This window comes from Dipteris shenzhenensis, chromosome 22, assembly GCF_047967505.1.
Source record: "Dipteris shenzhenensis isolate YYH24624 ecotype China chromosome 22, Dip_SZ_1.0, whole genome shotgun sequence".
In the NCBI taxonomy this organism is placed as follows: domain Eukaryota; kingdom Viridiplantae; phylum Streptophyta; class Polypodiopsida; order Gleicheniales; family Dipteridaceae; genus Dipteris; species Dipteris shenzhenensis.
The window spans coordinates 38,660,209-38,686,931 of NC_141617.1; the positions used below are offsets into that span (position 1 = coordinate 38,660,209).

General features: G+C 40.1%; 1 protein-coding gene across 3 annotated transcripts in view; it reads left to right on the forward strand.

Annotated features, from left to right (window-relative positions):
• LOC147888083 (LOW PSII ACCUMULATION protein (DUF1995)) overlaps nucleotides 1–13,895 on the forward strand; it is a 36,491-nt gene extending 22,596 nt beyond the window's left edge. For 2 of the 3 annotated variants that reach the window (XM_087393683.1, XM_087393684.1), the window contains exons 5-9: nucleotides 6,267–6,367; nucleotides 6,798–6,990; nucleotides 7,185–7,283; nucleotides 7,586–7,703; nucleotides 13,542–13,895. In XM_087393683.1, coding sequence (XP_087249809.1) covers nucleotides 6,267–6,367; nucleotides 6,798–6,990; nucleotides 7,185–7,283; nucleotides 7,586–7,703; nucleotides 13,542–13,662 — 632 coding nt within the window. In that variant the 3' untranslated portion in view covers nucleotides 13,663–13,895. The remainder of the gene's footprint in view (nucleotides 1–6,266; nucleotides 6,368–6,797; nucleotides 6,991–7,184; nucleotides 7,284–7,585; nucleotides 7,704–13,541) is intronic. The other variant, XR_015543138.1, reaches the window with a different exon arrangement.
• The last annotated feature ends 12,828 nt before the right edge of the window (nucleotides 13,896–26,723 follow it).

The following is a 26,723-nucleotide window of genomic DNA, read 5'->3' on the forward strand; positions in this document are numbered from 1 at the left end:
ATCTAGTCTTGTCTGTCTGTCTATTTGTCTATCAATTTGACTGTGTTTTGTTTTAGATCCATCTTGTCCCTACCCTTGTGGACCCACCATATGAGGATATCACTTGAGGAGGGGTGTCTCAGGATCTTTGTCTGTCATGTCTTCTATCTTGTCTCTCTGTCTATCAGTCTTTATGTCTGTCTTCTAGTCTTGTCTTTCTGTCTTACTCCTAGTGTCCACTTAAGGAGGGTGTTGAAGATAAGTGCACACTAAGTGTACTATTTTCTAAGTCTAAAGTCTAAGTCTAGTCTTTATGTCTTGAGTGTGTGCCATGTGGCACTTCTACAATTATCCCATAAGCACTCTTGCTTTATGTCTTGTACTTTGGTCCATATATTCATGGGTCACATCATTGCAATCAATCAGTCTAGCTTGTGTCTTGTCTACACTCTTCTCAAGGTATTTCTTGTCTTTCAATCTTGTTATTTCATTTCCAGTTTCTAGTTCTAGTTCTTGCTTCCATATTCCAACAATTATGAGATTAGGGGACGATACCATTGGCTCTACCAGGAGGGGAGCTTCTTCGGTCCACTCTCACGATTGATCCACTTCCAGGACCAGGTCTGCATTGGCCTATATCTACTTGAGATGCGCCGACATAGGGAGACCCTACTATGACAGATTAGAGAGTAGCAGGAGGCAATCAGACCACAGAACAGAGAGGCTGATAAAGCACAATGACACATCACAGACTTCTATGCATTTGAGTCAGCTCTAGGACACAGCAGGATGGAGGTGGAGGAGATATCTGACATGCGGGCAGCGTGGAGACCTAGGTCAGTTGACGCCATCTGAGGCACAATGGATCTTCCGACGGTTGACACGCCGCAGGAGACGGGCCTTCCTTGCACACAAGATGGATGAGATTATCAGATCATTTCAAGGAGGAGAAGCGACCACTGGATGGGGGCTCCTTTCGGAGAGGAAGCCACCCATTCCCATCACTGATCCAGGAGTGTGGCACATTTATGCATGCTCCTTATATGATGATCTGATGCAGACACCACTGGATATGTCCTCTATGCCCAAGTCTACTACCTGTCACTTGTTCACCACACAAAATGTTCAAGCTGCGCTCCGCCAGCCACACAACCGAAAAACCCAGGATTATGAGGGCTTACGGACTGAGCATGTTGCACATGGGCTGGAGGTCTTAGCCCCGGTTCTAGCACAGATGTTCAACCATGCTGTATGTCACAGCTTCCCACTGGCTTGGAGCATCACCACTATTGTACTGATATACAAAGTAGGAGACCCCATGGACACTGGGAACTACCGCACCCTCATGATTGGCCACACACTAGCCAAGATTTATGGATCGGTACTAGAGATGGAGATTAGGAGTCATACAGAGGCATGAGGACAGCAGGTACTAGGGCATGCATGATTTAGGAGAGGCAACACTCAACTCTAGGTCACATCTTCACTCTGAGGGCTATCATTGAGGAGGCATGGTCAAGACACCAGAAAGTCTGCATATGCTTTCGATACAGTCCCACGTGTTGAAACACATGAGATAATGAAAGTGCTTAAATAAAGAGAAGACAATCGACTCATGCTTTGTATTCCATTAATAATTCTGAGGACTCCATCGATGAAAGATTGCACACAAAAGAACACCGAGCCATCAAACTAATAGAGTAGACGTCAGGCGACATTGCCATGAACCAAATCAGCTGCAAGAACTGCTCCAAACATCTCGCCTTGAGTCACGGCCAAACCACCATGAGAAAGACCTAGAACCGCGGTGCATGGTGTGATCAAATGCATTCTTGCATTTCTGCCACATGGCAAAGTGTTACCAGCCCCCTTAAACCTGACCCCATTAAAGCTTGGTCTCCAACACCCCCCTCAAGCTGAGGGTGGGCAACATGACCTTCTGTATGAGAATGCTTCTACTAATACAATCTCAGAGGACCCAAACAAAAGGGTCATGAACTCAAATCGCTAGATGGACTAGAGCATAAGCCATAAGATTACTCACGAAGAAAAGTGAGATCTCACAAAAGGTTTTCTGCTCAACAACACAGTCGATCCATAAGCCAAGATAAACGACCGACCTGATAGAGATCACGACATGCCTCAACCCCATGTTTTCTGGCTCACAAGATGGATCACTTTATTGACCAGAACACAACCTACACTATGTGCTGCTACAGCAGCATGCACTCCGAAGAAGGCAAACTCATCATAGTCAATGTCATCGCCTTCTACGACACACAAATCAGCCATCTCCTCGGTTATTGCATGCACACTATCTTTGCCAGTAGACATTGTTTCTTTGTTTCGCTTGGCCAGCGCTTCCTTCTTCCGATAGCAGCAATCGTCCTTATGACCTGATTTACCACAGCAGGTGCATTTCAAGTCACTCTTCTTCACTGCCTTTGCTTTTCGGCCAGATATGCACTCTGTCCGAACCCAAACTCTCGTTTCTAACGGCACTCATCATCCAAAAGAGTAGCTATGATCTTATTCACTATCATCTCTCTGTTCACATGAAGAATCTTCATGATACCGTCGTAGGAAGAGGGAAGACTAGATAAGAGCACTGCTTTTATATCATTATCTTCGACTTTAACACGGAGGTCAAGCAACTGCCTCAAGATGGATCTCATCCTACTCATGTGTTCTTCAAGAGTCGTGTTCTCCTCCATCTTGAGACCGAAAAATTCTTGCTTTAGAAATACCTTTGAGTTTCTCAACCGTGCACTGAATAGTGTCTCTATGGCAATCCAATTTTTTGCTGCACTAGCTGTCAGGTCGAAGTGGTGGTAATATCGAGCACCCAGCACCCTGCCGATGATTGCAAGAGTTCGTTGATTACGACTTTCCCACTGCAAAGAGTTGCTGTTGTCTAAGTCTTCTTTCTCTACTCTAGAGACCACGGGCCATAGCCCCTTCTCCATCAGATACAACGGGACTGGCAGCTGTCATGCTGTAAAGTTTGCCCATGTAAAGGTGACTAGTTTCACAGCATTTGCCTTCAACTCCATGACATGATTGCAGTGTTGATCATCAGATGGAAAATCAGTTTAGGATTAAAAAACACCTTTATGCATGCATGCAACGTACTCTCCCGAATTAACTTGCTCTGATACCAACCGTTGAAACACATGAGATAATGAAAGTGCTTAAATGAAGAGAATTCAATCGGCTCATGCTTTGTATTCCATGAATAATTTTGAGGACTACATCGATGAAAGCTTGCACACAAAAGAACACCAAGCCATCGAACTAATAGAGTAGACATCAGGCGACACTGTTGATAACAAAAAAAAGGGGAATGATTGGACTACCCTCAAGCAATCACACAAGGTCACACAGAGACTTTCCCATCTCACAAAAATCCATGAAACCAGCCTCTTCAAACTGATAGCGCATCCACACACCTTCTCACAGGTCCTATGATCCTTTGGAAACCAGCCTAAATCCCATGATCTCAATCGGCCCATCCTTTCGTTATTTTTTTGGAAATCAAGCTTGGCCACCTCCTGGATGATGGCGCAAAAAACCACGATTGCTCTCCAATCCCTGTTGATCGCTCTCTTGCATGCACGATCCATTCCCTAGAACTCTCCAGCAATTGCAATCTCCACGTGCCATCGCCAACTCGCCATCCAAAAGCATGGAGATCAGAGTCACGTAGCCACATGCATGCAACAGGCACTTCATGCTTCATTTTCTAGATTTTCAGCCACTTAATCAGATCGATTTTACCACTTTTCCATTCCCTTCTCAAAGTCTTAGGCCAAGACAATTAAACTCGCTTTTTAGATCTTAGGCACCACCCCCACACACAAACTTCATGCAAGGCAATTAATGCTTGAATGCCCACATATGACCACACTAAAATCAGCCCAATTTCATTACATGGATGTTCACCTGACTCACAACAAGATGGAACCCACACATGACAATGGATAACATTGATAGACACATGTCATCCCAAAACCAACACCATGTCACATTGGATACCATGATGCTCTGGAGTGCCTAGTGCACCCACACTGCAACTCATCATCTCCCCTGCAAAACATATTTTCATAGCATGGAATATTTACATCAGTTCGTATAGACCACCTAGGAGGCGAGGGATCATTACTAGCCGACCTCATGATACAGATATCGCTATACGACGCTGATGACGTAGTCCTCATATCATCTTCAACGAAAGGGCTACAGAGGCATCTAGGGGCCCTAGAGGTGTTCTACAAAGAGAGACCTGACAATCATGGTCTTTAACACCTAATGCGCAGTTGCCCGCCGACTCAGCTTCACTTATCGTGGCGAGCAAGTGGAGATAGTCTAGTCCTACACGTATGTGGGAGTAGTCTTTGACCCATGCAGCCTAGGCACGACTCACACGGGGGCGGAGTGCTTTGGCTCGACTAGAGCGACAGTGCTTTCAGGAACACTTCCAGGATCCACCGACAAAGGGCTGGCTTCTCGATACGCTAGTACGGCCAACTACCATATATGCGGCACCCATTTGGGGATCTGATCTTCCAAAGACAGATTGGAGGAAATTTGAACAGCTATAGGTAGTTATGGGGTCACGAGGTCCAAGATGATTCGGTGTAAGACCTCAGTCCCATATGAGATAGCACAGGCAGAGTTCGGCCATGACACCTCTCAAGGTGGATGCCATCTTTCAGACAGTGACATTCATCCACATACTTTAGGACTCACCTCACTGGAGACTCCTGAGCTGGCCTTGGAGTCATCCAAACGACTCGCAAAGGGCGGGGCAGACACATGGTATGCACGTATATCCATTTGGCTTGCCAAGCAGAGACAAACTTCCTCCCTTTCAGTACAGCATGGACGTGCCTCCTGAGTTGATCCCACGTGATGAGATCAACCGTATCATACTGTTAGATCTTCTCCAGCTCCATACATCTCGGAGTTGGGGAGGGGACTAGGAACTCCCCACCAAGATTCAGTTCTACCGTGACGACTTCCTGAGAGTATCGGAGGAAGGATCATCATCAGGCCCCAATACCTCCAGGACAGAGGAGTCTGACATGCACTGAGGATTGCCATTGGACAAATGCATGTTTCGTCCCATCAGTTGAGGATCGAGGCGGGGAGAGCTACAAGTATACCGAAAGAGCAGAGGATTTGCACGCTATGTACGCTGGGGGCGGTTGAGACAAAGAAGCATTTTCTTTGCACTCGCCCAGCCCACTATGAGATCCGGGGACGCTACGAGTGTCTCTACCTAGAGGAGAGTGGCTTGGTCCACTATCACAACTAATCCATTTCCATGACCAAGTTTGTATTGGGCTCTATCTGATGGAGATGCACCGACACAGGGAGACACTACTGCAACAGATCATAGAGTAGCAGGAGGCGGCTAGACCACATGATATAGAGGCTGATCGGGCACTGCAACGCGTCACAGACTTCTATGCATATGAGTTAGCTCCAGGACACATCAGAGTAGAGAAAGAGGAGCTAGCTGATATGAGGGCAGTTTGGATCAGCAAAGAGAGCCGACACGGTGCCACCGAGAGAGGGACATAGAGACCACGTGCGAGACAGAGAGTGCCTAGAGCACACTCTATTGCCTAGAGAGTTTAAAGATCGAGGAGACTGCGTCCCCCTGCCATAGCACAAGACAGCTCGACAAACACAGATACGGGATATTTTCACAGCTCACCAGAGAGCCATAACTGTGCCGGGCTTTGGTTTTTGAGTCCCAACTCCGAGATTGACTTGACTTGACCTGATTCAGCTTGTACTTGATTGACGATGATTTTGCTAGCATAGATTAGTACTCAGCAAGGGCCCTAGCACGCCCTTTGCTATGGACCACTGAGGCTTGTATGAGTCTACTTTTTTGCGCACTTTGTCCCATAGGCCCGCGAGGGCTCCCATGGACGTTAATACATCTTTCTTTTCTCTCAATCTCTCTCAATCTCTCAATCTCTCTCTCTCTCTCTCTCAAACACACACACACACACACACACACACATTTCTGCTGCCAAGCCATGATTTTGTTGTTTCTTGTCTATCGATTCGCGTTAGAAAGCTTTATTTTATTCAAAAGAGCTCAGTCAGTCTCTATAATTGTGAAAAAGCACATTTGGTTGGTCTTTATATGATAATTACGAAGACTCAGGTATTAGTGCCATTTTTTTGGGAATGTGATTGTTCTTTTTGTCTTTCGATTGAATTTTTATGTGAGGGATAAGCACCTATGCTAAATCTTGCTTGCAACGCAGGTGATGCAGAAGGGGGGATAGAAATGACTAGCAGTATGGTAATGGTTCGAGATTTCTGTTTAAACCTTTTGTCAAATGAGCAGTATACCCGCACTCGCATTGTGAGTATTTAGAATAATCAGCTGAGTTCACCTAACCTTTTTATTAGCAAGAGTGAATCTCAGTTGATGGTTGAGGTTGGTGTTTATATGCAGCCTATGTACACGAATTATGCCATGCAAGTCTTCCTGCATTTAAATTTATGGTTTTACATTTCTACTGTGAATTATAGTTACTGACTACACATTATGTGCATTTTTATTTAGCAAAGATTCCACTTAGGTAGCATCATTTAAGTCTGGTCTCTCTTCTTTCTAAATTTGCTTTGGCATGCTAGCATTGAAATGTTCCTTTAAGGCTCTGCACAAATGTTTTACCACTCGTCATGTCCTATGCACGTAGAATTATAGCATGTTTTTCAAGTGGTGAAACTCATTGGATAACATCAGTATTGCTCCTTTTAATGAAGTGTGATGATGCTCTTTTTTGCAGTTTTTCCCAGATATCAGTGAGGTAGCTAGAGCAAAGTCAGGGGTTTTTGATGGAACTTATTTCAAGCTAGATTATTTAACCAGGCCATCAGGACTTGAAGATTTCGGATTCAGCAGGAAATTGAAAATGGCTGAATGTTTAAAACCTACGGATGAGATAGTTGTTGTTGCATACCCATATTTCAACGTGAATGGTAAGAGTTTAGGGGCTTAAGAAGCAAACTATAACATCTGTGGTTTTCTTAATATCGATTCATTGTTTTGCTCTATGAAAGTCCTCAATCTATCTTTTAGTATGCTATCATCAGACTTCTTTAAGTTTGTCGTAATGATGAAATCAACCCATCCTAAAACACACTAGGTCTTTTTCCTTTGTGCCCTACTGCAGAAATGCTGGCTGTCGAAGAGCTATACTTGGATGCAGCCGCACAATTAAAACTACCCATCATCGTATTCAATGGAGAGCTGGATAGAATAAGAAGTGGATGTATCCTTGGAAGCTGACATTTTTTTTAAAAGGAACTTTTTAAAGATTTTGTTTAATTTTGGGCCACAATAGTTCTACAGGTTACATTCAGGCATGATGATTTTTCCTAACTTGATGATTAGAATGTGACCATTCTTGCAACTCTTCTTGGTGAACACAAGGAACATATGTTACCATTTCTTTTTGCGTGATCAGTTGATGTGCTTTTGTTTTTTCACGTGTTTCATGAAAAAGACACAGCCACATTCATTTATGGATGATTGGAAATGTTGGTGTGCTTTTCAGTGACACCCTTACATTAGATTATCCACCTTTCTTCTATCCAAAGCTTGGTGCACTTTCAAAGAATTTCTTGCCAAAATTTGAGACCGTGTACTACATTCATAACTTCAAAGGGCGACTTGGAGGCACATTGTTTAGGTGACGTTGGGTCTATAATTAGTCTATTCCAGTTTGAAATTCCTAATTTGTTGGTTTCCTAGCTGGTTGGAGGGTCCTTGCGTCCCTCATATTTGTATTGCTTTGGAGATCTTACTTTGTATAAAGTAGTGTGAGGATTTTCTATCAATCATTTTGATATTTGAGGTCCTCCTTGTTTTAATATGTTACTGTTGGGGAGCTAGGCTTGACTACAATAGTAAAATATACTAAGTACTGTGTGTGTGTGTGTGTGTGTGTGTGTGTTTCTCTCTCCACTTTTGTGGATGTATATGTGCTGTTCTAATGCCATATATTGCTACATCCCAATCTAACCCTGATTAGCTAGTGACTCACCTATGGGTCAAGAGATACCCTAGTGGGTACAGTTAGGAGGTTAGGATGAGTAATCCTAACGAGAGTGTTATATTAGCTAGAATTCTAGAAGGGAACGGGGATTGTATGCTAATTATAGCCATTGATTGTGATTATATATTTGCATAGGGGCTCAGTGTGGGGGAGACCAATCTATATCTTGACAATGATTCCTACAAGAGGCATGGTTGTACCTGACAAGCTAGGTGGATGCATCTGTCTTGGATGGGGCTACTTATCTAGGATTGGGACGTGTACCTTCCCTACGACTTTCGATGCTCGAGAAGAATGGACAGTTCTATGGTTAGGTGAGTTCCAAATGCAGTACTCAATGGTTTGGCTCGTAGTTCATGATTCCATGAAGATTATCATGGTAGCGGAGTTAGGATAGGAGTCGTCTTCGTGGTATAAGAGAAGATTTTTGCCCGGAGAATCGCGGTGGAACGAAGGCACCTTTGATCCGTGAGTGGTTGTCTTTTCTTGGTCATAGTTTGCTTTGAGAAATTTTTTATGGTGCCTTTTGGCTTCTTTTGCAAGGAAATTCCTTTGTGTGAGGTATAGAGAAAGCTAAGGAGGAAAATCTAAGCACAGAGCTTTCTTAATCTTTCAAATGGAAAGCTTTGCATGAAGGTAAGGAAAGCTTTATGGAAGCCATATTGGCTGTAAGAGATTGTACGCTCCACTAGTTTGTGATCTCGAAGATCTTGAGTAGGCAGAGGCTGCACGCGATAGGAGTTCTTAAATTCTCGAACTTCGTATAGTCAGTAGATGGCTATAAGAGGTAAGCCCCTTACATTGCTGCTCTGCGCCTTGTTTATTGGGTATCTAGATATTAGACTTTGAAATCTGTCCGCAATCACGAAACAAACAAGTTACTTGTGTAGCAAACCCGAGCAAAGACGAGAGGGCTATGCAAAATTTTGATATGCGAGGGTGTCAGACTAGCAGATCCTATGAGCCACACTAGTAGATCCTATGAGCCACACGATTCGTGGTAGATCGTGCACAAAAAAAAGGGGCCAGATTGTGTAGTATGACTAGATTAGATAGCGCGGGAAGAGATCAAGCCAAAAGACAGTTGTGTAGACAAAGCTTAGGCCGAGCATGCGGCTCTATTTGGGGCACACTATTTAGAGTTCACACGGTGTTGCACGGGATTTAGAACAAAGTTTAGCTCAGAGCAGCAAAGCAGATCATAATTGTTATTTGGTAGTGTTTGCGGTCCTTGTGTCGGGGGTCTTAAAAAGCCTGAACTAGATTGGTAGATTAGTCCAAGGTGGATAACGAGAGCTTCGCAAAAGGGCTCTGAACAATTCACTGGTGCAATTTGTGGAGATCTCTGTAGTTTGCAAGGTGGAGGTTTGAAACCCAAATAAAGAGGTAAGTGTAAACCTCTTATCTATTTGATTTCAAAAACTTCTATGTAAGATTTAGTTTCAAGTCAAGTCGAATTGCGAGCAGATGAGTTACTAGGTCGGGTTAGCCCCAGTTCACATTGCAAGTAGTCCACGAGCCCCTTTTCAGTTCAAGGTCACCCCAATTAATCTACTTATTACAATACATTGGACAGTGCCTAATAATTCTAACAGTAGCCGGGTTTGATATACCAAGCTCCCTGAGAAAAATAATTCTATCAAGACACGCAACCCTCCATGCATTGCCAGACTACTTATTGTGCCATGTGAAAACTTGCAAGCTTCTAAGACTATCAAAAGTGATCCAATCAACCAAATCACATTGAGGAAAGTCAGTCTGTTTGTAAATAAAAAGAAAATTGTGGTGTGCATGATAAGACTTGAATATTTAGGATTCATTATTACAATTGAGAGAGTAAAAATGGATAGTGACTGCGATATTGACTTAGCCTATCGCTCAGAGTTTGACCGCTTTGCGACCATTCTTGGGATTTGTTCAATTTTATCGGAGGTATATCAAAGGATAATTTCGAGATAGTGTCGCCATTGACTGATCTAACCTCATATAAAGTATCTTTATATGAGGACTAGTGTTAAAAATAGTTGCTCTCAGAAACGATTTTTCATAGAAACTGATGCAAGTGGCATTGCGGTAGGAGCAGTTCTCCTCCAAGAGGGAAGGCCAATAGCCTTTGGAAGCAAGAAGCTTTCTCCCTCTCAACGAAATTGACCAACTCATAAATTCACGGTATTGGAGAGTGCTTTAATGGCCGAGATTAGAGAAGCTCAAAAGGTGGACGAGTTCGTTCAGAGTCTTTGGCCTAAGGCTTATGTAATTAAGCCGGGGGAAAAGGATGACTTGGCATGCATAAGAGACCAAACTTATGCAAGATATACCATACCGGATGGTATGCTGTGAAACAAAATGGAAAGGTAGTAGTACCTAATCAGAATGACCTCAAGCAGAGAGTCATTCAATAGTGCCACGATAGCCCGTGTGCAGGAGATCTAGGAGTTGCGAAGACGTATGATCTCGTAAAACAAGTTTTCTTTTGGCAAAAAATGAAAAAACATATTCATGAATATGTGACACATTGTTTTTCATGTCAAGTGAGTAAGATAGAGCGGGTGAAGCCACGTGGTCTTTTACAGCCCCTGGAAATACCACTAGGTAGGTGGGTGAACATTTCCATGGACTTTATAGTAGGTCTTCCTACGCCACAAGGTAGATAAGATTCTATCCTTATGATGGTTGATCGTCTTACCAAGATGGCTCACTTCATTCCGACTAGGGAGTCTGTTAGTGTCCCACAAGTGGTGCGATGTTTATTAAACATATATTTCGTTTGCATGGATTACCTAGATCCATAGTGTCAGACAGAGATGTTAAATTCCCCAATCATTTTTGGATTGTAGTGTTTGAGGCACTATGGATTGAGTTGGGAATGAGTAGTGCGGATCATCTTGAAATGGATGGTCAGACAAAAATAGTCAACCAAACTTTAGAGGATTGTGAGACAGTTTTTAACATATTTCTTGTTCATATTTATCCCGAATTCGTAATTTTCCTAGTGAATTAATTTTCCTAGTGATTTGAGCTAATTCTCGGTGGTTCCTCAAGAGTCTTGGATGCCACACTCCTAGTTGGCTCGCAGAGTGAAGATGATGCTCTGCCAAATGGCTACCAATGCAGCTGCCGGTGGGACCTGCTGCCCTCCCATCACCTGATTGCAACGGGCAACCCATATATTACAGGCCGTGACGCTGGCCATTGTCTCCCAAACATTGTGCTCCTTCAAAGTCTGCGGGCGGCGAGTGTGGAACGCCGGTACTACCTCGAGAAACTCCATCTAGAAGACCTGCTCGCCGTGAATCCTATACGCCGGTGAGACGGATCGATAGAGAAACCATGTCGATCCTCTATGAGCCACGCCATCATCCTCCACGTGAAGTCTCTCTACATCCTCTGTGTCTTGGCCACAATCCAGAAGGCTGCTGTCCAAAGGCTCTGTACTGCTGGACAGCTCCATAAACAGTGTGGGATCGTCTCGAATGCTCCCTCCGTACAACAAGCGCATCGGCCGTCCACTCGCATCTACTCTTGCCAAGGACCAATCGATAGACCCCCGTGAGCCACCATCCAAAAGAAGCATGATATCTTCCGTGGTCTCAAGCTAGTCCAGAGTCATGGCCACAAGCGGCTGACCACCTCCCTAGGAACCTCTGACTCTAGCCAAGGGGTCCAAGCAGCTGCCTCTAACTGAATGCGTCTGCTAATGCATGTAGTGTAGGAGAAGTGCAGCTCCTCTATCCTGAAGGATATTTTCAAGAAAGGAATTATATAGAGCTAGCTTGTGTTGGAGATGAATGACAGACCAGCTAGCATGTTTGCATCTAGAGACTTGATACCAACACGTTGTCTCTAGGGATAAGCAAGGAAACAAAATATGACACACTAGCTAGCTTGATCTAGAAAACTTGATGGAAACAGTTCCCAACTTGGTGCAATTGGCGGATACGAGGAAGTAGAATAGCATGACGGGCTTATATTATTTCATGTAGCTAGTTGCAAAGGTAGTAGTTCAAGCTGCAGCATGTTAGTTGCTTGTGTCTTTGAGGCATGCCAAGCATCGAGCTTTTAGAGCTCATGAGCAAGTGAGGCATGGGTCGAAAATTGTGGCCCAAAAGCTATAGCTTGTTAGTTGATCTGTGTCTCCTAGTCGCGCGCCACACTCCAAGCCTTCACAGCTCATAAAGCGGATAGCAGCTGGGTTTGAAAATAAGGGGCAGTAGGCTGTAGGTCTTTTTCCGCCACATGTCAAGGTTTCCAAGATTGTGAAGCAAGCATGGTAAAATCGATTCGTGGATAAAAACTAGGGCCCATGCTTTTGTTGCTAATTAAAGTTGGTAGAAATCACGCTGAGGAGTGCCAACAACCAATTTTCAAAGAGATCTCAAAGCCAAAGATTTGATGCCAAGATTTTTCTTGCTTCCTAGTGCCCACCCTAGCCTTTTGTGACACGTCCCCAAAATGTCCCTCCAATTGGCTACACCCAAAGCCAGTTTGACCCAACAAGTGCACCATCTCGCACCAGTCTTCTAGCCATGCTAAAAGGACAATTCCTTGCAAGTCTCCCACCAGTCTACTAGCCATGCTAACCATCTCACACTAGTCTACTACCAAGTTTGACCCAACCAACTTCCAAGTGCTCGAGTCTAGCCATAGAGAGTTTGTGGGGCTAGTGTAGGTCCAATTCAATGCATACTCTCCATTTGGTGAAGAACCGGCAATCAATAGAGGCCCTAAAAGAAGGATGCATCTCTTGCTACAGCCTTCCAGCCAAAAGTATCGGTCATACCCATCCTCAAGGAAAGGGACCCCATAAATCCAAATAACCACCACATGGTCTGCTTTTATTTTCCTTGATCTCAGCAAAAAGTATCAGTCATACCCATCCTCAAGGAAAGGACCCCATAAATCCAAGTAACCACCACATGATCATGTCCTGGCCACACCATGGCCACAATTTGGGGGCCAATATTGGAGGTGACATTGCAGAGACATTTGATAGCCCAAGGGCAGGTATATTTCCATTACAGTTGCTCTATATTGATCCCATTTTTTAAATTTGAGCAATCATTGTGAAGGGCAAGGCACAACATCAGAAGTATATTGTTGGTTCGGAAGCATTTGATACACTCGCTTGATCAAGAAACTGTCTGAGTTATAGATACTTGGGGAGACTATCTATTGTTAGCACCATGGGGATCAAACATGGTTGTCCTTTGTCGCTGACCTTGTTTGCATACATATATGGATAGCTATTTATAGATTCTTTTATAACTTTTACTTATATTTTAAATATTCATATTTATATTGCTCAAATGCATGCATTGCATGTGCATGTGCATGTGTCTGTGTCTGTGTCTGTGTGGAGATGGCAGTGTGTGTGGTGTTTGTGTTTTGTTTTATGCAGGCATAATTGACCTTGAGTTCTTTTCTTTTCGCTTTCTATTCAAGTCTGAGCTTTGGCATCTTTGTCTTTGGCAGAGCTTATCCAGGTCCTTGGCAAGTGCTACGAAAGGTAGATAATGAATACATCTGCCTGCTTGAACGAGAAAGAATGCCATCTCTAAAAGAGGTGGCTCTAGACATTTTGGCACAGGCTTAAAAGAAGTTCCTGGTTATTTTTATTTGGAGATCATTTATTGTACATTTTTGTACTATATCAGCAATGGAACTTGTAACAGGGGGATATCATTGGTATGGCATATGCCAATAACCTGAACAGCACCCAGTTCCAATCTGAGTCAATTATTCCTAGCATTGTTGACAGGTTAAAGTTGTGTGATCATCAAATTTTGCATCATGAAATAGTGACTTGTTCATTGAGATTCCTAAGTCTTGCCAGATGTAAAAAACTATTTAATTATAAAATAAATACCTTGTTCAGTACAAATCACAGAGGCCTGGTTATCATGCTGCCCGCCTTGTTGATCATCAAATGGTTTGCATCACAAGTACTTATCTATTACTTGGCGGTGGTAGAAAATAATTGCTTTTTAACTGTCACACTAACTTTTGAGGGTCAAACATTGTCTATGTCATTTTGGCATGTAAGATTATTCATTGATTTTTGTGAGAACTGTAGATCCTTTGAGTCTTTCAAAGGGCATGGTCCTCACTTCTGAGTTCGAGTTTATCGATTCATCTCTTGACCATCATTCTATTTGCTCTACTCTATAAACGACCCTACTATTTACAGAATTTCTCAGGGTCAATGCTGAATGTATAACATGTTGCAATGCAATGACAAAGCTGAAGTAGAAGATATGTTTGGAGGCTGCCAGATTGTCAAACCTTCTTACATGAGAGGAATATTGATAGAGATGAAACCACAATGTAACAACCTCGGTGAAGGATTTTACTTGGGAATTATTGTTCCTCCTCACCTTAAGAATATAGCCAGCCACAAATTCATGTTAAAGTCACAATATAGTGGTACAAAAGATAAACATGTAGATATGTTGGTCCGCTTGTGCAATACCAGTGTTGATTGTGAAGAAAATTTTGTCATTGATAAGGGAATGGAATAAGATGATGCCATATTATTAAGGGCTGGGTTGAACATTTGCAATGTTACTACTAGTCTAGGGCTGCTTGTGGAAGGACTTGGTTCAGGTGTCTAGAGGACCACGTTACAACACAAAAGACAAGGACAGGGATAGTTTATGCAAATGTACTGCAAGAATAGGGAAAGAGGGTTGCAGGTGATACAAACACAGAATAAACACAATAGCTCCACTAAGAAATACACACAATGATACACTAATGGCAGTGGACTTGTAGCTCAGCCTGCTTCTCTCCCCAAGCTTCCCTCTACTGTCAGCTATCTCCTCTCTGTGAACTTTACAGTTTGAGTCTTAGGGCTGCTTGTGGAAGGACGTGGTTCAGGTGCCTAGAGAACCACGTTACAACAACACAAAAGACAAGGACAGGGATACTTAATGCATATGTTGATGGAACAGCAAGGACTCAGCAAATGAAGCACATAGAGTAGTTTATTCAAGAGTGAAGAGGCCCTTTTAGGGGCAACTAATACAATGCATGTGTCCCAAAGGAGAGCACCTCCAGATCCACAAATCACTCCACTGATCTCTCAATCAAGCCTATGAATCTCTCAATCACACCTAATAGAACCTTCTACCAGCAAACTTGGTCACACTAACCAACACACAACCCTTGTATCCCTTGGTACACCCCATTACATCAATTTGTCCTTCATACCTCCACAAATTGATGATCTCACCTCAGCAGTAGTACATGGGAAGCTTCATAATTTGTTCACACCTAGTAACAACACTCATGACCCCAACCTGTGACTCACTCTGGTTATGGCTCTTGGTTTACAACAAGGAGATTGAACAATGACTATGTATGGACATTCCCATGGGTTCAATAAGGTAAAACCTCAAACTGAAAATATATGGGTCATCGCCCTTGTCAAGATTGACTTGGGTGGTGAAAGCAGTGAGAGCTTCAACATCCTCAGGTTCTTCTTCTTCTTCTTTCTCTGCTTCTTCCAGAAGGTTTGTTGAAATTTTATTCTTTGTATAGCACTCTTTCTCAAAATGTTCAGGCTTTCCACAAAAGTTGCACTTTATCTTGCTCTTGCGGGTGGATCCCTTGAAGTTGGCTTTGACTAAATATGCCCCATGTTCTTTGTAGTCATTCCTTTATTCAAATTTCCTTTTCTATTCTAAGAGGGATGCCTCTATTTCCATCAAACTAATCTCTGATATATTGGTGAGAGTAGTTGCAGTAGTGCCATATTCCTCAGTTAGGCTTTTCAGCAAGATAGTAATTACAATGTCATCATCAAGATAGTAATTACAATGTCATCATCAAACTTGATGCTAGCTAGCTGAGTTAATATGCTTTTGATGGTTGAAGAGATTGATTCTCCTCTATCCAATTTCAGATCAAAGAATTTGATGAGTAAACTAAACTTGGAACACTTTCCTTGTGCTCCAAAGACAAGCTCAAGATGACTCCATGCAGCATGAGCAATCTCACAATCATCAATGGATAAAAGAATCACTCAATTTAAGAGCAATTATGGCTAGTGCCTTTTCATCCTTAGGAGCCATAAAGCCTCTCGGTTTCTTTTCTTTCCCATTAGTAGCCACATTCCAGATCTCCTTCTTCCTAAGAATAAATTTACGTTTAGTCTACCATGTATGAAAACCCTCTCCCTCAAACTTATCTATTTTGGTTTTGGAGGCCATAGGGAAGGTCTTACCAAGACTGGCAGTGTCTAATCCCTTTACAATTCTTCAAAATAAAACCATATAGATGCATGTTACAAGCAATGAAATATGAAAAGCCAAGATGCTTTGCATATTGATAATAGTGAGGGACTTGGGATTTGCCTTGGAGTTTAGTGACCTTCCTATTGGTGTATCTTGGAGTTTTCTTCTTCTTTATCTTTCTAACACATGGAGTTTTGCTAGAACCACAAGAATAAGACATGTTCAAAAACTATCTTTCCATGAATGTAAAGCTATGAAAGAAAGAGTGTCAATACACCAAGTATAATGTTTGTAGGTGAATGAGAGTCCCACAAGTCCAATGGCTAAACTCTGGCACTCCAGCAAAGTCAGCCCCTTCAATGCTTGCTTCTACAGCTAGAATTTCAGCCTCCAATCTATGCTCTTTTCTTAGTTCACATTTTGACAATTTTGTGAATTAGAGGGTTGACCAAGTCAACTAAGATTTGGGGCTTTTGCAATGGAATGAAAGCTCTTTTACCAAAGAGGAGACCCTAAAGAAGAATTGCACAATGCCGCGTCAAAACGTTAGTGAGAATAGCGCCACTTTCGACTGGTTTTTTTGCCTTTTCTCCTCATATACTGGATCGTCATTGCTTAGACTTCATCAGCATGCTCCTTGTAGCGTTGCCCAACAGCAGCAGCTAGAGCCATTTTATGAATGGTGGCTCCTACAAGGAGAATTATGTGAATCTTCAGTGACATGAAAACTTGTCGGCATGGGTAGAGGAGGCGACTATTCCCTAATTTCACCTAGCCAAGGATTCGCCCCAACATAAGGATGCTTTAGCTTAGAGGACGTGGGAAATGACTCAAAGAATGGAAAAAACAAGCTTAAGAAAAGTCTGTGGGAAGAGAATGAAGAAAAGCTCCATTTGGGGAAGATGACATGGCACTCAAGGAGGGTGAACATGGCTCTGATACCACATGATGGAACATCAGCAAGAACTCAGCAAATGAAGCAACAGAAGAGAGACCGATCGAACTTGTGAATAGCTTGTTGCAAAGAGATATAGAAATCATCTAACATATCCAAGTATTGGAGCTTCTCACTACTTGATAGAGAATCACCAAGAAGCTCTTCATTGCATTGGTGCCGTTTAGTGTGCTCCACATCCTCCACATGAAGTGTCTCTACAGGATCTTCTTGCACCACCACCTTGTTCCTTCCTGACTTGTCCCCGATCAGCACCAAGACAAAGACCAAAGGCCACTCCTTCCACCTCACCCTCTGAGCTGGACTCTTTGGAGCTACGCCTTGTCTCTTCTTCTTCATCGGTTAAGTCAGAGCTCAAACTCTCTGATGTTGAAGACTCCTCCTTGACAACTTCCTTTTTGTGGCTTCTGATGTAGCGCACCTTCTTATAATTTTCCTGCAAAATCAATTCTCTAGTATCCCACTTTTGAACAGCCTTTACCTTGCGTAGCCAAGGCCTTCCCAAAATCAATGGATAGGCACGTGCATCTAGCTTGGTAGGGATCACCTAAAAAGTAGTCAGCACAGAAATTCCACATACATCCACTTCTAGATTCTTCACAACTCCCAAGGTCTTTACGCTAGTGTTGTCAGCCAATTTGATGTGATAAGGAGAGGTAGTACTAGAGTATTTTAAATCAGCATCTATCATGGTCTTCTCACTCATGACATTAATCGATGCACCTCCATCAATGTAAACATTAGAATTCACTTGACCATCAATGATCACATCAACCACAGGTACATCATCATCACGAACCTCTATATCTACCTTTTGAACAACAGGAATGGTACTTTTCTTCTTTTTCTTCTTTGACACTCTTGTGCTTGTTAGCTTTCCCCATTCCTTCTGTAGTTTCGGAGACAAAGCAAGTCATAGGTAATATGAGCTTCCTTTTCTTTGAGCTCAAACAACAAGTCATAGCTTCCAATGCCTTGTCCTAAAGGAAAAGGTTACAGGGTTATTGCTATGTTAGGAATCATTGCACAAGAAGATCAGCCCAAGGTTATGCTTTTTTCCTTGCATAAGGAGCAATTTCATGGCTATCTAACAAAGAACCGCCAATGTCTTTGTCTTCTAGAAAAGCCAAATACAGAGTCCTTGCCATAGGAGCATGTGAAGCAATATGGCTCATAAGAAGCTTAGTCTATAAAAGAAAGGCCCCTGGCCTCCCATATTCATTCAAGATTGTACTCAGACTTATGCTCTTTCATGAGCCAGTTGTACAAAGATTATTCTATTGCAATAAAGACTTTCGAGGGGGACGAAAAGCATCTGCTTCTCTTAAAAAAACCACCCGCTTTTTGTGCATACGCAACCTTCTTTTCTCCAAAGCGGCATAAAAGAAGCAATAAAAGCAGCAAAAAGCAACGAAAAGCAGTAGTTGTTATTTTGTTTTTCTCATCACAAACGCGGCCTCTCAGCCCTCACAAGTACAAGTGCCTAAGCAAGATTACGAGATGAAAGGGAGAAGGTCCCAAGATGAGGATTCCTATCGAGAACTATTGGTTGAATTGGTAAAAGCAAGAAAGAACCACTTCTTAGTGAAAGCTTGTCATTGGACAAAGTGCTTTCAGAGATGTTATGGGACATCTAAAGCTAAGTATTTCTTTCATGATTATGAAGTTTGATTTATCTTTAGAATGCCTATATGGTGGCGTGGCTAGGTGATTATTAGTGGCATGCTCTCATTTCTCTTCTCCTGCCTGTGTCTTTACAATGGTATCAGAGTAGTTAGATCCTGGTCCTACATTTCCATCTCGTTGCTACTTGTTGCTATCATTATGAAGAAGCTTTATTGCATCAATTTCTACCTTTAGGAGAGAGAGACAGACAAAGAGAGAAAGAGAGAGAGAGAGAGAGAGAGAGAGAGAGAGAGAGAGAGAGAGAGAGCAAGTGAAAAAGAGGGCTGGGCGGCGATCTTCCTAGAGTTGCCCTTTCATAGGACAATTTTTTTGGCTTTTTATAGCATACACCTCGGATTGAGACTAAGTAAAAACAAGGTGGTGGCACCACTATGGCCCTTCTTGGATGATTTCTTTTGTTTTAATAATTTTGATTTAAAAAAATTGAGATGTGGTTGTTATTGTGATTTTTGTGCAAGAAATGAAGATGTGGTTGTATCTTTTTTTTTGGGGGGGAATTGAGTAACGTATAGGAGGACGTGAAATTCATTGCTTTATTATGCACGTATGTATGTTATGGAGTGATCTGTCCAATATGCATACATTGTTCCACAGTTTTAGGAGTTGTCTTCGGTATGTTGCTCCAAATGTGATCCAATTGTGTTCTATATATTGTTGTGATGTGATCGCACTATAGTTCATAATTAAAGCCAATCATAATTTCTTTTAATGTGTTCGATTGTTTTGTTTTTTGTAACATATGAATGTTGAAATCTCCTAGCAATATAGCATTGTTCTCTTTATCGATGGTCGATAATGTATCGTGTAATAATTGGAAAATAATTTGTATTTGTTGGATGGTGATTTGTATATATTTGCAATCGTGTATTGATTATTATTTGTTTTGATACGGGTAGTTGTAATTTCAATTCCGAATTGTGCAATTGTGTTTGTTTGTTGAATGGTGATGTCATTTCGTATCAATGTGCAAGTGGAGGAGTTGTTAATGCATTTGAAATTTGAAGGGAGATGTGTTTCACATTGTTCAGTCTTGGTTTCTTGCAAACAAATAATATCTGAACTCAGAAGTGTCTGAGTGGCTATAATGTCTTCCTTATGTTTTGGTAAGGATCTTGTGTTTAAAGATTGGACGAGAATAGTTGATTCCCTATGTTCGTGCATTCTATGGTTGAGGTTTTTCCATCTTGATTGAGTGGCTAGTCTTTGCATTTCTTCGTGGCTATCTTTGTCTACAAGGAAATGTTGCTTTTATAGCAGTTGAAGCAAGAATAGGTTTTATATTTTTTTGGCACGTGACACGGCTGTGTATGTCAGACCATGCTTTTGAATGCCTGTCGGAGAGAAGGCGACCTTGTCCATTGTAAGCCCTTGCGCTCTATGAATTGTTCGTGCCGTAGTTGGTTGGATTGAGAATTGTCTATGAGTGAGGATTGTTTTTTTAGAAGGACCAATTTGTATTTCTCTTGTGACTCTTAATATTGGTGTCCATTTGCGATTAATAGTTGTTGTGTATGCATGGAAATTACTTTGTCTTGTTTCTTTTCCTATTTGTGGATTTTGAAATAGAATCCATACAATGTCGTCATTTTGATGTGTGGACATACCGATGAAAATGCCGTCTACACCATTAACTAGTCCATCTTGTTAATTGATGTTTCCCGAGCATAACTCAATCAACATTCCTTCTTTAATTTGTATAAATGTTCTCAGGCCATCTGTTGCTTTAGGGTTTTCTAATACTTTACATGAAATGTGGCTATTGTTATTAAATGTATCAATTGCTTTGATGTTATATTCTTTTCCTTTTGTTACATGAAATACTTTTTTGTTGTGGTTGTTCATGTCCAAGTTTGTGTAGTAAAGGTGGGGGAAAGTGGGGTATTGTGGTGGTGGATGGAAGCAGCGATCGTTGATGTATTTAATCTGTTCCGCATTGTGCATGCATGTTCTAAAATAGTTGAGTGCTTCTATGAAGTCGTAGTTGTTTTGTCGCATTGGTTGTTTGAGCTCGTAACATTGTGGTTTTGTTACTAGGTGTCCGCTAATGTTTCCAATGACTCCTTTGAACACCCAATTGTCTCGTACCGGTTGGCTTGATAGAAATCTCCACATCAAATGACATCAACATCCACAAAGTATTCCATGTGATTTCTTTTGAATGTACACATGCGAAGGTCTGCAAAATCTAAAGTTTGCATGCCAACTGACGAGATCTCATCAAACACAATGAGTTGCACTTGTTCATAGAGACAGATGAGTGTCTAGTTTTTCCCTGGCCAAGCATGTCAGGTTCTTTGTTTGTAATGGTAAATGCAATGTAGAGTGAATGGTGAGCCCGTTTATATTGTACGCAACTTTTCCTGAGTAAGCTAACATTAGCACATGTAGTAATTCGTAATCTATGTTTTGGATTGTCTGGTTGTAAAATCGTAGCAAACCTTGTACTATGAGCAATAGAAGACATGTTTTCCCTATTCCAGCTCCACCTGTTAATAAGAATAAGTGTATTTTTTATTTGGTTTGATTCATTTTCGTATCATAACATCATTGAACAGTTGTCTTTGTTCAAAGTTCAACGATCGAATCATTTTGAAATATTCATCATTTTGCATGACTATTTGTTTTTTAATAGGAATGATGAATTTGTCATTTAATGGATTTTGTTGTTTTGTTTTCATATCTAATGCGATGTCGTATTTGAGAAAGTCGTGCTCTTGTGTGGCTTCATTATCCATTGTTGTATTGCCGTTGTTGTCAATCCGTAGAGTGTCGTTTGTATTTGTTGTTTGGTCGTCACATCATGGTCTTTTGTATATAAAGCCTTGTTTTGTATAATTGTTTGATATTGAGAGTTGTAAGCTTCTTCCCAAGATCCATGTATTAATAACTCATGGTCCTCGTCATTTTTGAAAGGATACTATAATAATAATTGTTCACGGTAATAATTGTCTAGATCTTTTGCTATGTTAAATTTTACAAATCTTAAGATTCTTGCTCTTTTTCTTTTTTAGATTGTGTTGTCTTTTTGGTCGTATCCTACAACAAATGTTGTGAGGCAAATGTTGTTCATATTTTCTCTTTTTTTGTATTTGTCTATAATAGTTTGACAGGTAATTTTTGTTGACTCTATGGGGAGCTATTGTAATTGTTGTTTTCTTTTAAGAATGAGAGCTCTATTTTGTTGTTTATTTGTATTTATGAAGTAAAAGTCTCTCATTGTTCTATGCAATGGTAAAGATAAAGTAATAAAATATGCTAATTGTGCACTCATTTGCTATGCATGTAAGAATGTATTGCCCATTGCTCGTAATCTATCTTGTGTGCTGTTGTTATCTTCAGTGTACATCTTTATTGTTTGTCGGAGGCTTGTTGTTATTGTGTTATCCATTTTTGTGATGTATGAAGTACAATATGTTGTAGCTGAGTATAGATCAATAATATATTGTATATCCATGTTTGATTGCCATAAGAAACTCATTTCATGATTGAATTGTCTTTTTAAGAATAGAGTTGTTTTTGATATTGACGAGCATAGTGCTAGTATATATGTTGGTATGTCTACTCCAATATTGTCTATCCATTTAGCAAATGTCATCTGCGAGTCAAGTTCTATGCAGTATATATTTGTGGAAATGGTTTGGTATGTTTGTTTGCAAGTATGAATCAGGTTTTGTTGTAGAGGTTCTAGTATCATTGTTTCATGTAGTGGAGGCTTTGGATAGTGGAATCTGCAATTGTTGTTGCATTTTTTTTTCAAGTAAATGTGTGTTTGTGTGTTTGGATGTCTTTAATATTTGCTAGTAGTAGGCTCTTGTCACATGTTATGTATTTTTCGATGAAGGAGATGATTTTTTCATTCTCATGAATACCATGTATAGGTGCATGTTGCACCCATAAAATCCCATGTTCATGTCAGCTTCCTCTATTTTGAAATTTTGTAACGAAAATGTAGTCCATTACATTTCCAAGTAATTTTTTATCTTTTATTATCAAATTTAGATATTTTTAGAGTTTGTGTGTATAATATCTTGCACATGGCATTGGATTTTCTCTTATCAATTCTCTTAATCCGATGATTGAGTCTTTGTGTTTTGGATGTGTTTTGTTATTGTAGACATTTTGTCAAAGGTTCCCATAGTCTCTCTGCACATGATAGTGTCATAAAAAAGGTTGGGTGGCCTAATTGTCTCATCATTACAAACACATCTTTTCTAAGTTTCTCAAAGTCTTTATATCCAATTCTAGATCTTAGAATAGCTTCAATTTTGGTGTCATTCATAACATCCTTTGTAGTATATTATTTTATTTTGTAGTACTTCTTTAGGCAAACGAACCCAAATCGATTGCATTACTTGGTTGATTAAAACTTTGATTGATTTGAAGAACAGATTTGGTATATTTTGTGAGAAATGAAGGGATGTGTGTGTTAATTCCCATTTTGCTATGTCTTGGTATGTTAGCTTGGCATTTCCAATTTTCCTTTCATGTTCAAAGAAGAGTGTTGAAAAGTTTAGTTCTTCACTGTGCTTGTCTTGGAACAAACCCAACGGTCTATTGGGAGCAACATACCCAACGTTTGTTTCATAATCTATGACTTGCTCAGTTGTAATAAGATTATGAATTAGTGTGTCTGTATAGGTGTCGTCATTATCGTCATCGTCATTAGCTCCATTGTTGTTGTTGTCTTCAATGTTGTTAGCTCTATAAAGCGGTGTTTGAATGAGTGTGTAGCGCTCGCATTAAAACATTCAGTCAAACTTTTTCGAGGAGGTATGTGTCTTATATTGTAGTTTTTTCTTGATTTCGAGAATTATGGATGACTCATCGTTAATGAATCATGGCAAGATATGCTGCAATTTACTGGTGTTGGACATGACATTACAATGCTGCCTTGCATGCCGTATTGTCCACCATGTGATAGTTCTCTGATTTGAGTAAATGCTATTTTGGGGCAACCAAGTGTTCTTAGATATCATTTAAATTGTTACAATAGATGTTGCAGCATTTCATTGAATTTAAAGGGGGACGAAATATTTTGGCAATGTATTTGCACGTATGGCTTTTTTATAGTATATGCAAATGCATTTTGTTTTCCCATGAAATGGTGTGTCGCACTGTCTTCTGGCAATTACCCAAGCATGCGTGTCTTGTTTAACATACAGCGTTTGCTTTTTGAATAGCAAATGCTCATAGGATATGCATGCATGTGTTGGAGTATCTTCAATTGTGTTAACGTGTGTACGTATGTACTTTGTAGGAGTAATGAATGTTTTTGAGTACTTTGTTAATGTTATACAATCATTTGTTGCATGTGCACGCTTTCTTTCTTTTTTTTTGAAGATGTTTTTGTACTTAGATTTTGCTTTGTTGGTGTTGTTTCTAGAATGCAGAGACAATCATCAATTTTCTTATTGTGGCCATTGTCTTAGGTTTTTGGCTCCTGTGTCGATGTTAGAATTGTATTATGAATTCTTTTTTAAGGTTTGATATTTTGCATCTAGTAGTATCGATGCGTATTATTGTTGAAGGAAACTATTCGCATAAGGTATGCACTACATCATTTGTTGAAGTGGAGATCTTTTTTTTGACAATGTCCTCTAATGGAATCACCATGGCTTTTGTCCAACGAGTATTCTTCTTCTTAATTGGTTGTATTGTGCCTACGAAGGTAAACATTTCAAGGTGTTTCATTACAAGTTGTGTTTGGTTTGGTTGGTTTGCGAGCTTCATGGGTACTGAAGTATCATAGTTTACTTTGTCTTGAAAATGATATGTTTTGAACTCGAAACCGAAAATGTTGAGCAAAATGTGTTGTAAGAATAGATCTTCAGCACAGTAGTAATAACGATCTTCTAGCAATTCTTCGAAGTATTCTTTAGTATTGTTGATGTGCGAGTAAGGCTGGTTGAAAAGGTACGATTCAAAGAATTGTTGGCTCCATTTGTCATGTGTGAATATAGTTGTTTGTAGTAATTTGTTTCCTTCGAAGTAAACCATCTTGTTTAGTGCTGCAGGCATGATGTGAAATTGCAACATGTAAGATATATATGTAAATACACGTTTATTTTGTGGATAGAGCTCATAGAAGGAGATGTTAAAGTGTATTTCTTTTGAAGTGTTGGAGATGCTTATTTGCAAGTACTCATTTTTCATAACTCGTGCTTCAGGAAAAGTTTAATTTCAATATCTTGATGTTTTGGAAGTAGGAACTGTGCTGTTGTTGGCACGATGTAGAGAGAATTTTATTCATATTTGCAATTACAAAGTTGCGTGCCCAAATTATTTTTACTTGTAGAAATACGTTTTAAGAGCATGCAATAGGGTAGGAGAGGAGTTGCTCAAGAATTAATTTGTTTATCACAATAGTATTAAGTTTTTGTAGGATTTTCACATGAAGCAAGAGGCTAGGTTACTAGCATTGTATAATGAAGCAAGAGAGTTGATCGCAGATATTGTGAAATGGCTTTTGTGATTGTTCCATGATTGTGTGCAATATGTTTCAAACACAGTATGAAGTTACTAAAGTGAAATGAACAATTGTATTGTGGCATGATATATGAAGATAGCAGGGAGGATGTCAATGCAATTGTATAATTACATGTTGCAAATGGTTCTATGTGGGGCTATTTTTCCTTGCACGTGTTTTGTAATGAAACACATGTGTTGTTCTTGAATTTTGAGGTCTACATACTGTATAAGAATCATATTGTTAGCAACATGTTTATAAATGTGCTACAAGTATGCAAAGAATGTTTTTGTTTTAGTATTAAGTAATTAAAGTGATGTAATTAATTTGTCTGTAATATGGTATGAGTAAGCTTGGGATTTTAATTTGTTTTAACATATCGAGGTATTTTACAAGTAAAAAATAAGGAAGATGCAAAAGTATTAAATCTATGTGGTTAGTTTCATTAATGTTGCATGAATGGAACATTACACTTAAAGTGTGCAATAGAATGAAACACTTTGACCTTATGCGAGAATAAAGTTTGTATGCTTGCACTAATTGATAATATTATCACCAATGAGTAAGCACTTATTGAAACGTCTAACTTCTTAAAACACATATAAGTTAGGAGTATGAAGTTTTCATAAGTGTAGTATTTCATATTATGAAAATCTATCATTACAATTAAGACTCGAACAGGATAAAACACTGTCAAGCCATTCAAGGATAAGTTTTATAGATTTTCTTCTATTATTTTTGAAATCGATAGAATGTACATCTTTTTACTATGTATAATTCTCTTTTTTGTGTCGATAAAAACAAGCCATATTTACAAATTTATTTTAACGTATCGAGGTATTTTATAAGTAAAAAACAAGGAAGGTGCATAAGTGTTAAGACTGAATGGTTAGTTTCATTAATGCTATACGAATGAAACATTACACTTGAAGTGTGTAATGGAGTGAAGCATTTTGAACTTATATGAGAATGAAGTTCATATGTTTGCACTAATTAATAGCATTATTACTAATGAGTAAGCACTTAATGAGATGTCTAAGTTCTTAGAACACATAAAGGTTATGAGTATGAAGAAAAATGTCAAATAGGATAAAACATTGCAAGGATAAACTTTGTCTATTCTCTATTATTTTTGTAACAGATAGAATGTGCAACCTTTTTCTATGCACAGTTTTCTTTTTTCTGTTTTAATGAAAACAAGCCATATTTACAAAAGGACACGTCATGTCCTCTCAAAAGTGAAGCACTCTACTATTATGGAGTGGCAAACACAAAGGCACTACAAGAGAAACAGGAGAACACCCAAAGGTGCT